Consider the following 15,141-nt stretch of genomic DNA (forward strand, 5'->3'; position numbering starts at 1 on the left):
TTGTATAAATGTCTGTTCGGCCTAATTATTCTCACATTATTAACCTGGCATGTGCAGACAATGACGGGACGGGCAAAACAAAAACACGTGACCTTGGGGGAAATTTATTCCTGGTCTGTAATTATTTCTGTAACAAAAAAAAAAAAAAAAAAAAAAAAAAAAAAAAAAAAAAGATTCCACCGGAGTAACTCGATTATCTGGTAACATCCTGCTTGCCAACCTTGAAAAAAAAAAGAACCACTTCCTCTTTTAAAAATTGTGGTTCCTACAGAATGGGGAAACTCCGATTAATCATGAATGGGAGAAGTCTATCTTTAGCGTGAACACATTTGACGTCATCCACACGGATGTTTGTCTATCGGTGTAAGTAGGATGAGTCTAGTTAGTTGTATACGGTGACTATGGACAAGTCGATTGATATATTTTCTACATTAAAAAAATTAAAATGGTGTAAATATAGTATGGATATAATGTGTAAATTTTAATTATATGTAATAAAATGTACAGTTCGATGTCCCCGTGTTATGTTTTCGAACGAATATGTGATCGAGGTGATATATAAGAATGTATGTGTCGTGTACGGTAACTTGGTGATCAAAGGTGATACATTAAGATGTATATGCCGTGTACGGTAACTTGGTGATCGAGGCTATACATAAGAATGTATGTGCCGTGTATGCCGATCCTCCTTCAGATTTGTATTGTGCGTGGAAGGTTTGTCCCCTGTGATTTATGGCGTCTGATATCATTAAAACCTTTTCCTTACTCACTGACTTGGAAACATTTGAGATCTGCTCTTGTCTCTCTATTATTGCCTCCCTTGTCCATCTTGTCTTGTCTCCCTTGTCCATCTTGTCTTGTCTCCCTTGTATTATTTGCAACCTAGACCTTCACACTTGGGTAGACAGAGCTGAGCAAATGGACATCAGCAAGATCTGGCATACCTGGCCAGCTTGTAGTACCAGCCTTATGTTGTGTGTTGTGTTGAGTGGTGTAACTAATGGTTCCTTGTTGTACCAGCCTTATGTTGTGTGTTGTGCTGAATGGTGTAACTAATGGTTCCTTGTTGTACCAGCCTTATGTTGTGTGTTGTGCTGAGTGGTGTAACTAATGGTTCCTTGTTGTACCAGCCTTATGTTGTGTGTTGTGCTGAATGGTCTACTGGTTCATTGTTAAAATGTTAACCTGATATAGAAGTTGAAAAATTAAAATTTGCTCATTTTAAAGTTGATGGACATTTTTTTTTTAATTTATGCCTACTTTTCAGGTTATTTAGAAAATCGCCGGACTTCGGAGGAAAACGACTATTTGCTCCACGAAAACTCTTGTACCAACCTAGCGTTAACAGTAACTTATCTAGTGTTTGTGTGCTCAGTTCACGTGCGCCTACATCCAGCCGCCCCCTGCCTTTAGTTATGAAGATCGTGAGTAGTAAATCTACTCAGGTTCGAAGCACCTCTCAGCATGCACGCTAATCGCCTGCCCGTAGTTTTTTTTTTATTTAAGTCGTTAACTTCTTTTTTCGTCTCATCCTCCCTCGCCCCACCCTCCCCTTATTTTTTACGCCTTGAATATTAATCTCCGCGGATTGAGGAAACGAAGGGATCCCCAGAAAGTGGAAGGCGTCATTTAGTATCGGAAACACTTCCTGCTTCAGCCCCACCGTCCGACTTCACCAGCCCCACCGCCCAACTTCACCCAGCCCCACCGTCCGACTTCACCCAGCCCCACCGTCCGACTTCACCCAGCCCCACCGTCCGACTTCACCCAGCCCCACTGTCCGACTTCACCAGCCCCACCGCCCGACTTCACCCAGCCCCACCGTCCGACTTCACCTAGCCCCACCGTCCGACTTCACCCAGCCCCACCGTCCGACTTCACCCAGCCCCACCGTCCGACTTCACCCAGCCCCACCGTCCGACTTCACCCAGCCCCACCGTCCGACTTCACCCAGCCCCACCGTCCGACTTCACCCAGCCCCACCGTCCGACTTTACCCAGCCCCACCGTCCGACTTCACCCAGCCTCACCGTCCGACTTCACCCAGCCCCACCGTCCGACTTCACCCAGCCCCACCGTCCGACTTCACCCAGCCCCACCGTCCGACTTCACCCAGCCCCACCGTCCGACTTCACCCAGCTCCACCGTCCGACTTCACCCAGCCCCACCGTCCGACTTCACCCAGCCCCACCGTCCGACTTCACCCAGCCCCACCGTCCGACTTCACCCAGCCCCACCGTCCGACTTCACCCAGCCCCACCTTCACCCAGCCCCACCGTCCGACTTCACCCAGCCCCACCGTCCGACTTCACCCAGCCCCACCGTCCGACTTCACCCAGCCCCACCGTCCGACTTCACCCAGCCCCACCGTCCGACTTCACCCAGCCCCACCGTCCGACTTCACCCAGCCCCACCGTCCGACTTCACCCAGCCCCACCGTCCGACTTTACCCAGCCCCACCGTCCGACTTCACCCAGCCTCACCGTCCGACTTCACCCAGCCCCACCGTCCGACTTCACCCAGCCCCACCGTCCGACTTCACCCAGCCCCACCGTCCGACTTCACCCAGCCCCACCGTCCGACTTCACCCAGCCCCACCGTCCGACTTCACCCAGCCCCACCGTCCGACTTCACCCAGCTCCACCGTCCGACTTCACCCAACCCCACCGTCCGACTTTACCCAGCCCCACCGTCCGACTTCACCCAGCCCCACCGTCCGACTTCACCCAGCCCCACCGTCCGACTTTACCCAGCCCCACCGCCCGACTTCACCCAGCCCCACCGTCCGACTTCACCCAGCCCCACCGTCCGACTTCACCCAGCCCCACCGTCCGACTTCACCCAGCCCCACCGTCCGACTTTACCCAGCCCCACCGTCCGACTTCACCCAGCCCCACCGTCCGACTTCACCCAGCCCCACCGTCCGACTTCACCCACCCCCACCGTCCGACCTAACCCAGCCCCACCGTCCGACTTTACCCAGCCCCACCGTCCGACTTCACCCAGCCCCACCGTCCGACTTTACCCAGCCCCACCGTCCGACTTCACCCAGCCTCACCGTCCGACTTCACCCAGCCCCACCGTCCGACTTCACCCAGCCCCACCGTCCGACTTCACCCAGCCCCACCGTCCGACTTCACCCAGCCCCACCGTCCGACTTCACCCAGCTCCACCGTCCGACTTCACCCAGCCCCACCGTCCGACTTCACCCAGCCCCACCGTCCGACTTCACCCAGCCCCACCGTCCGACTTCACCCAGCCCCACCGTCCGACTTCACCCAGCCCCACCTTCACCCAGCCCCACCGTCCGACTTCACCCAGCCCCACCGTCCGACTTCACCCAGCCCCACCGTCCGACTTCACCCAGCCCCACCGTCCGACTTCACCCAGCCCCACCGTCCGACTTCACCCAGCCCCACCGTCCGACTTCACCCAGCCCCACCGTCCGACTTCACCCAGCCCCACCGTCCGACTTTACCCAGCCCCACCGTCCGACTTCACCCAGCCTCACCGTCCGACTTCACCCAGCCCCACCGTCCGACTTCACCCAGCCCCACCGTCCGACTTCACCCAGCCCCACCGTCCGACTTCACCCAGCCCCACCGTCCGACTTCACCCAGCCCCACCGTCCGACTTCACCCAGCCCCACCGTCCGACTTCACCCAGCTCCACCGTCCGACTTCACCCAACCCCACCGTCCGACTTTACCCAGCCCCACCGTCCGACTTCACCCAGCCCCACCGTCCGACTTCACCCAGCCCCACCGTCCGACTTCACCCAGCCCCACCGTCCGACTTTACCCAGCCCCACCGCCCGACTTCACCCAGCCCCACCGTCCGACTTCACCCACCCCCACCGTCCGACCTAACCCAGCCCCACCGTCCGACTTTACCCAGCCCCACCGTCCGACTTCACCCAGCCCCACCGTCCGACTTCACCCAGCCCCACCCCCCGACTTCACCCAGCCCCACCCCCCGACTTCACCCAGCCCCAGCCCCCGACTTCACCCAGCCCCACCGTCCGACTTCACCCAGCCCCACCGTCCGACTTTACCCAGCCCCACCGTCCGACTTCACCCAGCCCCACCCCCTGACTTCACCCAGCCCCACCTTCACCCAGCCCCACCGTCCGACTTTACCCAGCCCCACCGTCCGACTTCACCCAGCCCCACCGTCCGACTTTACCCAGCCCCACCGTCCGACTTCACCCAGCCCCACCCCCTGACTTCACCCAGCCCCACCTTCACCCAGCCCCACCGTCCGACTTCACCCAGCCCCACCGTCCAACTTCACCCAGCCCCACCGTCCCACTTCACCCAGCCCCACCAAGAGCATATTTTTATCCCTCCACCAGGCTTGAGACGACGGACGACGGGAGGTAACCCTCTTGTCGTCAGCTTTCTACCGGGCCAGGATTCAGTCCCCTTGTAGCCCCAGCACTCAGCTTTCTACCAGCCTGGATTCAGTCCCCTTGTAAGCCCCAGCGGTGTGGGGGTGCGAGTCTGCGCGGGCCGGTGTTTCCTCATTCCTGCTTTGTTTTTCTTATTACCGGGATGTTTCCGCCGGCCAAGGTGTAGTTGTGGAGGTGTTTTATACGGCGTGTGAAGGGTTAGGGACACCTTTTTGTGTTGCAACTATTTCTTTCAGAGGATTTACCGTGATTACCTTTAGGATTTATTCATCATGTGAGTGTTTAATTAAAATCTCATTTCCTTGTCGTTTTACGCTACTTAGACCAGTGTAACAAATTTCGCTTCTCAATCCTTATTAACTCATTAGACTTAGATAGTAAACAAACAGGCCAAGATCTTGATTTTTTTTATTTAGGCCTACAGGCCTACAGGTTTACCAGGCCTTCATGATTAATAATTCACGAAGTTCTAATAATTAGTAATTACAATGGTTGATAGTTTCTTTACGGACAGTTCATTAAGTGTTATTCTACTATACTAGATACAAACAAATCAATAAAAGACTGCACTACTAAATAGTAGCACTAGGGCCTATACAATACTGCAATTGTCCATATGACTTAGTAATTAGTAGGCCTAGATCTATATTCGGCTAACTTACTAGGATTAGGCCCCTGTTGTTACATCATTCACTGGGCTATACTAGGTTAGATCGGTAAATTTGAAATATTGGCTTACCGTGTAGATATAGGCCTACAATTTAGTTGAGAGATGTGTGTCATGGTTAAATTTGGGCTGTGATTAAGGTTAAAGTAGATGCACACAAGGTACAATTGTAGCGATATAAAAAAAAATACACACGGCATAATATCGCCAATGACAAGTCAAATGTATATTAGACCAAATTCTATATGACCTAGGCCCATCAAATATATGATACAAAAAGGACTATGTACTAAGTATAGCCTACAAGTCCGTGTAGTAAAACTGTAGGTTATACATGGCACACAAAGTATATATACTTGGAATATCCCCTATACAAAACTACGTTGACTATAATAAAGCTAGATGATTACATGCATATGCTACATGGATCAACTCAAGCTTCTTATAGCACGTTCACAGTTCGTATCTTATCTACATATTTTATTTCAATCAACAACCAACACTGTTGTCAGTCTATGTATCATCTTGGCGTTTTAACTTTATAACGACCCCACACCCTCGTCATGTTTTTGGGTGTCGGACGGTGGGGGAGGGGGGGGGGGGCTGTGCAAGCGGACGTGGAGGTTTTTTCTGTGTAGTTTTTTTGGGAGTCTTAGTGAAACGACGTGACATTTCAACCTAGGGCGGGGAGGGGAAAACTGTAACATTAAAAGTAAACTGCGGTGTTTTGGGCAGGTACAGGTGCGAGCAGTTTGTTACCTGTGTGTAGGTGAGCCGGGATATTAGTTGAGGATACATGTAAGCATCCAGCGCCTCCACATGAGTGGGTACACGCTGGCGTGGGTCAGAACTCAGGCAATTATCAACACCGTCAGGCGGTAATTTGATTAGAGTTATCTGCCCGCTGGTCCATAAAATCAGGTCTTGCATCACCTACCCCCACCTCCCCCTCTTTTCCACACACACCTGATCCCGTAGTGATGTTTACTCCGTGTGATAACGATAAGAATTTCACGCCTCACCCCGCCCCTATATCTGGGTTTTCCTCTGCCCCACCCCCCTCATTATCTATCTGGTTTGTCCACGGCCCATACGCCACCCCCCTCCCCCCTAACCCTCCCCCTCCCCTCATCACATTACCTATGCGGGTTGTCCAGGCCTACCTTACCTGACTAATGTGACCTCTGGTCAGTGGTTCTAAACTCTTTGATCTGTCGACTCCATGTTTCATTCAGATGTTATTTATAGCTAGATTTAGCTGCTGCCGCAACCCGCACATCCAAAACCATCATTTGAGCTATGTTGACCCTAATATGTTAGCCTTAACCTGTTTGTCCACATATGTTAGCGCTAGTCTGTTGGCCCTAATCTATTAACCCTAATCTGTTGGTCTTAATCTGTTGGCTTTAATCTGTTGGCCCTAATCTGCAGTACATCAGTGATAGAAATAGCGCCTTATCTGAACAGATCCTTCACAGCCTGTCAATAAATTTTTAAAAATCTTCTTCAGACTCCACCTGCATCCATCCGTTCCTTTAGTTTTTTTTTTTTAATTATTTCTCATTGAAGTTAAATTGGGAAAAAAATTCTCCTCTCTAGGGAATATCTGACGTATAGTTCCCCCACGCCCACCCCGCACATACGTGTGGATTTCAGACGGTGGATTTCCTCCATACTTTGAATGTTAGTTGAATTATTTCTTTGATTTCCTCCATACTTTGGACGTTTGTTGAATTATTTCTTTGATTTCCTCCATACTTTGGATGTTTGTTGGATTATTTCTTTGATTTCCTCCATACTTTGAATGTTAGTTGAATTATTTCTTTGATTTCCTCCATACTTTGGACGTTTGTTGAATTATTTCTTTGATTTCCTCCATACTTTGGATGTTTGTTGGATTATTTCTTTGATTTCCTCCATACTTTGAATGTTAGTTGAATTATTTCTTTGATTTCCTCCATACTTTGGACGTTTGTTGAATTATTTCTTTGATTTCCTCCATACTTTGGATGTTTGGTGAATTATTTCTTTGATTTCCTCCATACTTTGAATGTTAGTTGAATTATTTCTTTGATTTCCTCCATACTTTGGATGTTTGTTGAATTATTTCTCCCACGCCATCACTGAGGGTCTGTTTGATCCACGTACAGCAGATTTATGAGCTAATGACACCCCTACCCCACCTTTCTCCCCCCCCCCTCCCAAATATTCTGTCGTAAATCACCTTTCAGCCTTGAAATTATTTTAACATACATTAATATAACTTGTATGTTAAAACGTTATCTCTTAGCGTAAAAAACCTTTCTTGTCCATGAGAAAAAAATTGATGTAACGCATTGTAGAAGTCTAGTGAGTGGAAGTCTGGCGTTGGCTAGATGCTATGTTACAACCTTCATATGGTCGTATGTGGCCAGATATTATGTTACAATCTTCTGCCCCCCCCCCCCTTACCCTCCTCACGTCATACTTGTAGATAATGTAGCAACCATCTTTCATCCCCCGGATCAAACACCAACTAGTATCAGTTCTGTGATCAAACACCACCTAGTATCAGTTCAGGGATCAAACACCAACTAGTATCAGTTCTGTGATCAAACACCATCTAGTATTAGTTCTCGCATCAAACACCAACTAGTATCAGTTCTGTGATCAGGGATGTGACTTTTCCGAATTTTAGCGGAAATCCGATTTTTCAGTTTCAGCTGCAATTTTCCTCCGCTGATTTCATCTTTGCCGAATTTTTCCGCCGATCTTCGATTTTTGCCGAAGTTTTAAAAATTAGGAAAAAAAAACGAAAACGGCCGACTTGCGCATTCCATATATTTGTATTTAAATCGAGAATTACAGTACTTAGGTCAAATATGCACATTTCTTTTTAATTAGACGATTGCGCTAGGTCTGACGGTGCTAGATCAAGATGAAATATAGATCTAGGTTAAGATTCAGAATTTCTGCGAATTTCAGTATTTTTCAGAACGCAATTTTTTTGTCCAAATTTTCCGCTGATATCAGTTGAATATTTATCAAACACACGGCAAAAGTAATCTAAAATAATGCCTTTCTTCAAATGAAACTCGCATCTCCCAAGCCTGGTAATCTAGCTATCGATGTAGCCTAATTTATCTTTCTGTATTTTAACCTTCCCAAAGTCTGGTTTCTCTCTGATTTTATTTTATTTAGCTATCTAAAATTAATATTAAAATCCTTGCAAAAGGTGACTATGAGGACTAGACTACACCCCCCCCCCCCCCTGTTGTAGCAACCGTGGCTCTTGTGACCTCACCTTGACCCCCAAGTACGTGTTTGGTACTGCTTGTGGGGAAAAAAATTAGAATGACGTCACAGTAATTTCAAATAGCTGTTCCTCCAATACCTATGCTATAGGCCTACAGATTTAAAAAAAAACAAACAACTGAACTCAACGTGACTCCGAAGAAAAAATACGATACGGACTGTTTTTAATAAGGGGTCTTCCATAAATAACGTCACTCGCGGGGGGGGGGGGGGGATCCGTAATTTTGTGACGTGTAATGAGGCGGAGGGGATCATATAGTGTGACGTCATATTTTTCATTTTAAAAAAGTAATGTTAGAAACTGAATTTTAGCCGCTATTACGCGTTTTAGAAAACTTTTTAAAAATTGTAATACAAATTAATTAAAATACCCTACGTTGGTCAAGCTCAGTTAATATTTTAGAAAAAAAATCGATGTTTAAAAAAAAATTCAAATTCAATTTTGAGGAGGGGGGAGCGGTTGTTGGGCTGAGGTGTGACGTCATTTTAGGGGGGGGGGTCTGTCTTTTGTGATGGAGAGGAGAGGGGAGGTAAAAATCGTAAAAAAACGTAACGTCATTTATGGATGACCTCAAACAATTTACAACCATTCCAAAAACCAAAATAACGATGTGGTTTGGCTATCGAAATGGTTAACTTTGGTTCACATATCAGACCCTTTCTAATTTCAGCTAATCTGGTAGATTTCATTTTCCATCACATGAACCGAAAACTTTCAAATTACAATTAATCCGAATCTAGGCATTTTACAGTTGAAGACTAACATTTTTACCATGCCAATCTTTAAAAGAATATAAGGCATAATTTAAAATTGAAAACAAAAGTGTAACTAGACTAGATTAGTACACTTTAAATTAGCTAAATGTTGAACATAATTGCCACTTTTGTTACATTGTAATTGGAATTTTTTTTCAAAAGTTGTTAATAAATTAAACATTAAATTGCAATTAGACAAGACTTTCAATGTCATTTTAGAGCAACATTGTAATTGTAATTTTTTTTTTTAAAGTTGTTTATAAATTAAACATAAAATTGCAATTAGACAAGACTTTCAATGTCATTTTAGAGTAACATAAACTTGTTTTATTTATAATATTAGCTATATTAAACGATTAATTAGAACAGTAATGGCGTGAGACTGCTTTAACTGCGATTAAAAAAATAGACAAAACGTTGAGTTCTTTCAATGTCATTTTAGAGTAACATAAACTTGTTTTATTTATAATATTAGCTATATTAAACGATTAATTAGAACAGTAATGGCGTGAGACTGCTTTAACTGCGATTAAAAAAATAGACAAAACGTTGAGTTCTTGTCCGAAGAAAATTTCCTAATTTTTTTCCCTGGTCTGGTCACATCCCTGTGTGATCAAACACACACCTAGTATCAGTTCTAGTATCAAACATCATCTTGTATCAGTTCTGGGCTGCTGTTATTTTTACTCTCAGACACCTGCAGACGACCCGGGATGTTTGATGCCAGACTTTGTTGCGTCTCGTCTGCGAGTGCGTGGCACCTGTGTGTCCTGTCAGTTACCTGGACATACCTGCTCCTGCAACAGATCTCTGTCTGGCACCGACCCCCGCAGAGCAGCTCTGCGTCATATCCGGTGTGCCAATCTAGAGTTCTAAACACAATTTCAATTGTTGTCTTTTCTTGCCGGTGAATCTGTGGCTTTGTTCGTGTTAACTTTTGTGGCATGACTTCGTTGGTTTATAACTAGATCTAATTTAGTTTGACATCTTTCAAATATACATGCTTAGTGTTGTTTTTATTTTAAAGCTGTTTGTATCAGCTAGTGTCGCATCTTTACAAACAATATTTATCAGTTAAATAATTGTCCATGTTTACGTACTGTATTTATCAGCTTGCCAATAGACGTATCTTTACGTAGGATATGTATCGGCTAAACAGTTATTATACGAGACCATCTACCTTTCCGCCGAATGCTAGCAGGGGCCCTTACAAAGTTGGGCTAAGATTTGAATGAACGAGTGGCTACAAGGTTTTCCAATTTACTATCGTCATGTATGGTTAACTGTGGAGTTGGGCTTGATGCATTGTGGTGCACACGGTACACACGATATTAATTGTTGAAGGCATGGGTCAGACTGGTGCATTGTGTTGTAAGTGCGAATGGGCGAGATCTAGTTCACCAAATGATACCTAGGAATACGTTTTCGATTACGCTGGGTTACATTAATTTTCAGGGTTTTTATTTAAATCAAGTCGAATTCGAACACGATTTGGTTCTCAATTAGCCGTACCCACGATAACCTAAACCCTAATCCTCAGGTTAAATAAAATCACCTTAGCTACTATTTATACCTGTACACCTTCTGGTAGGTGTCTGTTTCTTGCGTACCTTCGTTGATAATCTCCTCCCATCTCCACACGCTCCTTATCAAGTGCACCAAGGTTAACTCGAGTCTTGTACTTTACCTACGCTGTGTCTTCTAGATAATGGTTCCATGTGTCCTCATGGTGAATTTTTTAATCTCGCCCCTTGATAATGTTCCATCATGTGTCCTAATGGTGAATTTTTAAATCTCGCCCCTTGATAATGTTCCATCATGTGTCCTGATGGTGAATTTTTTAAATCTCGCCCCTTGATAATGTTCCATCATGTGTCCTAATGGTGAATTTTTAAATCTCGCCCCTTGATAATGTTCCATCATGTGTCCTCATGGTGAATTTTTAAATCTCGCCCCTTGATAATGTTCCATCATGTGTCCTAATGGTGAATTTTTAAATCTCGCCCCTTGATAATGTTCCATCATGTGTCGTGATGGTGAATTTTTAAATCTCGCCCCTTGATAATGTTCCATCATGTGTCCTCATGGTGAATTTTTAAATCTCGCCCCTTGATAATGTTCCATCATGTGTCCTAATGGTGAATTTTTAAATCTCGCCCCTTGATAATGTTCCATCATGTGTCCTCATGGTGAATTTTTAAATCTCGCCCCTTGATAATGTTCCATCATGTGTCCTAATGGTGAATTTTTAAATCTCGCCCCTTGATAATGTTCCATCATGTGTCGTGATGGTGAATTTTTAAATCTCGCCCCTTGATAATGTTCCATCATGTGTCCTGATGGTGAATTTTTAAATCTCGCCCCTTGATAATGTTCCATCATGTGTCCTGATGGTGAATTTTTAAATCTCGCCCCTTGATAATGTTCCATCATGTGTCCTCATGGTGAATTATATTTATCTTGCCGTATTCCATCCGTGGGTTCACTCGGTTCATCCTGCTATCTCATCCTTTGTTAAAGTTTGATGTCTTTATGTAGACATATGTTAAGTCATATGTCATGGAGATGGTTGTACCTGCAGCATAGCTTTAGTACATTAATGTTTTAGACATATGGTAGTACCTGCAGCATAGCTTTAGTACATTAATGTTTTAGACATATGGTAGTATCTGCAGCATAGCTTTAGTACATTACTGTTTTAGACATATGGTAGTATCTGCAGCATAGCTTTAGTACATTACTGTTTTAGACATGGCATATCGTGTACACGACCGTCCAGTCATCTGACTTGTAAGTGACTGTCCAGTCACCTCATGTCTGTTAAGTCATATGTTGTTAGACGATTGTTAAGACACCTGTCTTGTGACATCTAAGTCACCTAATGTCTTCTACCTGTCTACAAAGTCATATGCCATGCAGGTGAAAGTTAAAACACCTGTCTTGGATATGACAGCTAAGTCATGTAATGCCTTGTGTATGTTGATTCATCTGTCATGCATCTGACTGTTAAGTCAACTCACGAGTCATCTGCCATGCATCTGACTGTTAAGTCACCTCACATGCACACGTTCACGGATCAATGGCATGGAACAGCCGCTCACCCTGACCTACATCAACCGTGTGTATTTCAGTATTGACTCGCCAGTTCATGCACGGAGAAAAGTCCAACCACCTCTCCTAACCCCCCCCCCCACACACACACTCCTAACCCGCCTCACAACACTTCTCCAGTTTCCTTGTCTATCAATTACGTTGATAATTAATACTTCCGTGCTACGAGTAACGTCACCACAGGACCACGCTGATGTATAACTTACTGTTGTAGCTAACACAGTTCACCTGATGTCCTATAGATTCAACTTACTGTTGTAGCTAACACAGTTCACCTGATGTCCTATAGATTCAACTTACTGTTGTAGCTAACACAGTTCACCTGATGTCCTATAGATTCAACTTACCGTTGTAGCTAACACAGTTCACCTGATGTCCTCTAGATTCAACTTACCGTTGTAGCTAACACAGTTCACCTGATGTCCTATAGATTCAACTTACCGTTGTAGCTAACACAGTTCACCTGATGTCCTATAGATTCAACTTACCGTTGTAGCTAACACAGTTCACCTGATGTCATAATAGTCTATAGATTCAACTTACCGTTGTAGCTAACACAGTTCACCTGATGTCCTATAGATTCAACTTACCGTTGTAGCTAACACAGTTCACCTGATGTCCTCTAGATTCAACTTACCGTTGTAGCTAACACAGTTCACCTGATGTCCTATAGATTCAACTTACCGTTGTAGCTAACACAGTTCACCTGATGTCCTCTAGATTCAACTTACCGTTGTAGCTAACACAGTTCACCTGATGTCCTCTAGATTCAACTTACCGTTGTAGCTAACACAGTTCACCTGATGTCCTCTAGATTCAACTTACCGTTGTAGCTAACACAGTTCACCTGATGTCCTATAGATTCAACTTACCGTTGTAGCTAACACAGTTCACCTGATGTCCTATAGATTCAACTTACCGTTGTAGCTAACACAGTTCACCTGATGTCCTATAGATTCAACTTACCGTTGTAGCTAACACAGTTCACCTGATGTCCTCTAGATTCAACTTACCGTTGTAGCTAACACAGTTCACCTGATGTCCTCTAGATTCAACTTACCGTTGTAGCTAACACAGTTCACCTGATGTCCTATAGATTCAACTTACCGTTGTAGCTAACACAGTTCACCTGATGACTTCTGCTTGTATCACGACTGTTTATAAGGCGCCCTTCAGCCAAAACTCACGAATACGGTAAATTGTCTAGCACAACTATGTAACAACTACGCGTATAGCACCAACAACCACACGAACATCAGCATAACTAGCACCTACAAGCACACCACTACGACTAGCACCTACAACCACGCCAGTGTGTATATCACCTACAACCACGCCAGTGTATATCACCTACAACCACGCCAGTGTATATCACTACAACCACGAGTAAACCACCAATATCCCTCCCCTGTCATCTCCCTTTATCGACATACCTCGCTCAACCCAACCTCTAATTTTGTGTCATTAAGTTGTTAGACATGTACAGACATTCAGACATGACAATCATCTTCAGCTTAACCCTCTCAATGTTCCCCGTCCGTCCCTCCCCCCTCCCCCTTTCCCTCCAAGACACGCTTAAACCTTTATCAAATCCTGCTCACGCATGCACGTGAAACTGCCCCTCAACAATAGATAATGACGCAACGTGCGCGCATTTTATTATCTCCCAGTTCCCTTATCTGGTTCAATACCACGTGACTCGAGGCATCCAGGTGCAGGTTGACATGTCTATTTTATCGTCTGCTGCTCCCGTTCTTTTCTTCCTGGGCCATTTCTTTTTTGGCGGCATAAAGATACACTCTGACGTCACGCTGTAGTGGGAGTGTACACTTTATGTGATTGTTGTCTGGGACTACGGGAGTGTCGGACACTAACTCACGGTAGTGCGGGAGTGTCGGACACTAACTCACGGTAGTACGGGAGTGTCGGAAACTAACTCACGGTAGTACGGGAGTGTCGGACACTAACTCACGGTAGTACGGGAGTGTCGGACACACTAACTCACGGTAGTACGGGAGTGTCGGACACTAACTCACGGTAGTACGGGAGTGTCGGACACACTAACTCACGGTAGTACGAGAGTGTCGGACACACTAACTCACGGTAGTACGGGAGTGTCGGACACTAACTCACGGTAGTACGGGAGTGTCGGACACTAACTCACGGTAGTACGGGAGTGTCGGACACACTAACTCACGGTAGTACGGGAGTGTCGGACACTAACTCACGGTAGTACGGGAGTGTCGGACACACTAACTCACGGTAGTACGAGAGTGTCGGACACACTAACTCACGGTAGTACAGGAGTGTCGGACACTAACTCGCGGTAGTACGGGAGTGTCGGACACTAACTCGCGGTAGTACGGGAGTGTCGGACACTAACTCACGGTAGTACGGGAGTGTCGGACACTAACTCACGGTAGTACGGGAGTGTCGGAAACTAACTCACGGTAGTACGGGAGCGTCGGACACTAACTCACGGTAGTACGGGAGTGTCGGACACACTAACTCACGGTAGTACGAAAGTGTCGGACACACTAACTCACGGTAGTACGGGAGTGTCGGACACACTAACTCACGGTAGTACGGGAGTGTCGGACACTAACTCACGGTAGTACGGGAGTGTCGGACACACTAACTCACGGTAGTACGGGAGTGTCAGACATACTAACTCACGGTAGTACGAGAGTGTCGGACACTCTCATGATAGTACGGGAGTGTCGGACACACTAACTCACAGTAGTACGGGAGTGTCGGACACACTCTCATGATAGTACGGGAGTGTCGGACACACTAACTCACGGTAGTACGGGAGTGTTAGACACACTAACTCACGGTAGTACGGGAGTGTCGGATACACTAACTCACGGTAGTACGGGAGTGTCGGACATACTAACTCACGGT

At 45.8% G+C, this 15,141-nt stretch overlaps 1 protein-coding gene across 4 annotated transcripts in view; it reads left to right on the forward strand.

Moving 5' to 3' along the window:
* Window positions 1-15,141, forward strand: part of LOC131944861 (homer protein homolog 2) — a 95,861-nt gene that overhangs the window by 36,842 nt on the left and 43,878 nt on the right. Inside the window, exon 1 of one of the 4 annotated variants that reach the window (XM_059305727.1) lies at window positions 4,480-4,683. The exons of the other annotated variants lie outside the window; for them this stretch is intronic. Within the exon in view, the coding sequence (XP_059161710.1) occupies window positions 4,682-4,683 (2 nt within the window). The 5' untranslated portion in view covers window positions 4,480-4,681. Of the gene's footprint in view, window positions 1-4,479; window positions 4,684-15,141 lie in introns of those variants that run through there. 4 annotated transcript variants of the gene reach the window in all.

This window comes from Physella acuta, unplaced genomic scaffold (genome assembly GCF_028476545.2).
Source record: "Physella acuta isolate Inbredline_101_S28 unplaced genomic scaffold, ASM2847654v3 ptg000511l, whole genome shotgun sequence".
Taxonomy (NCBI): Eukaryota; Metazoa; Mollusca; class Gastropoda; family Physidae; genus Physella; species Physella acuta.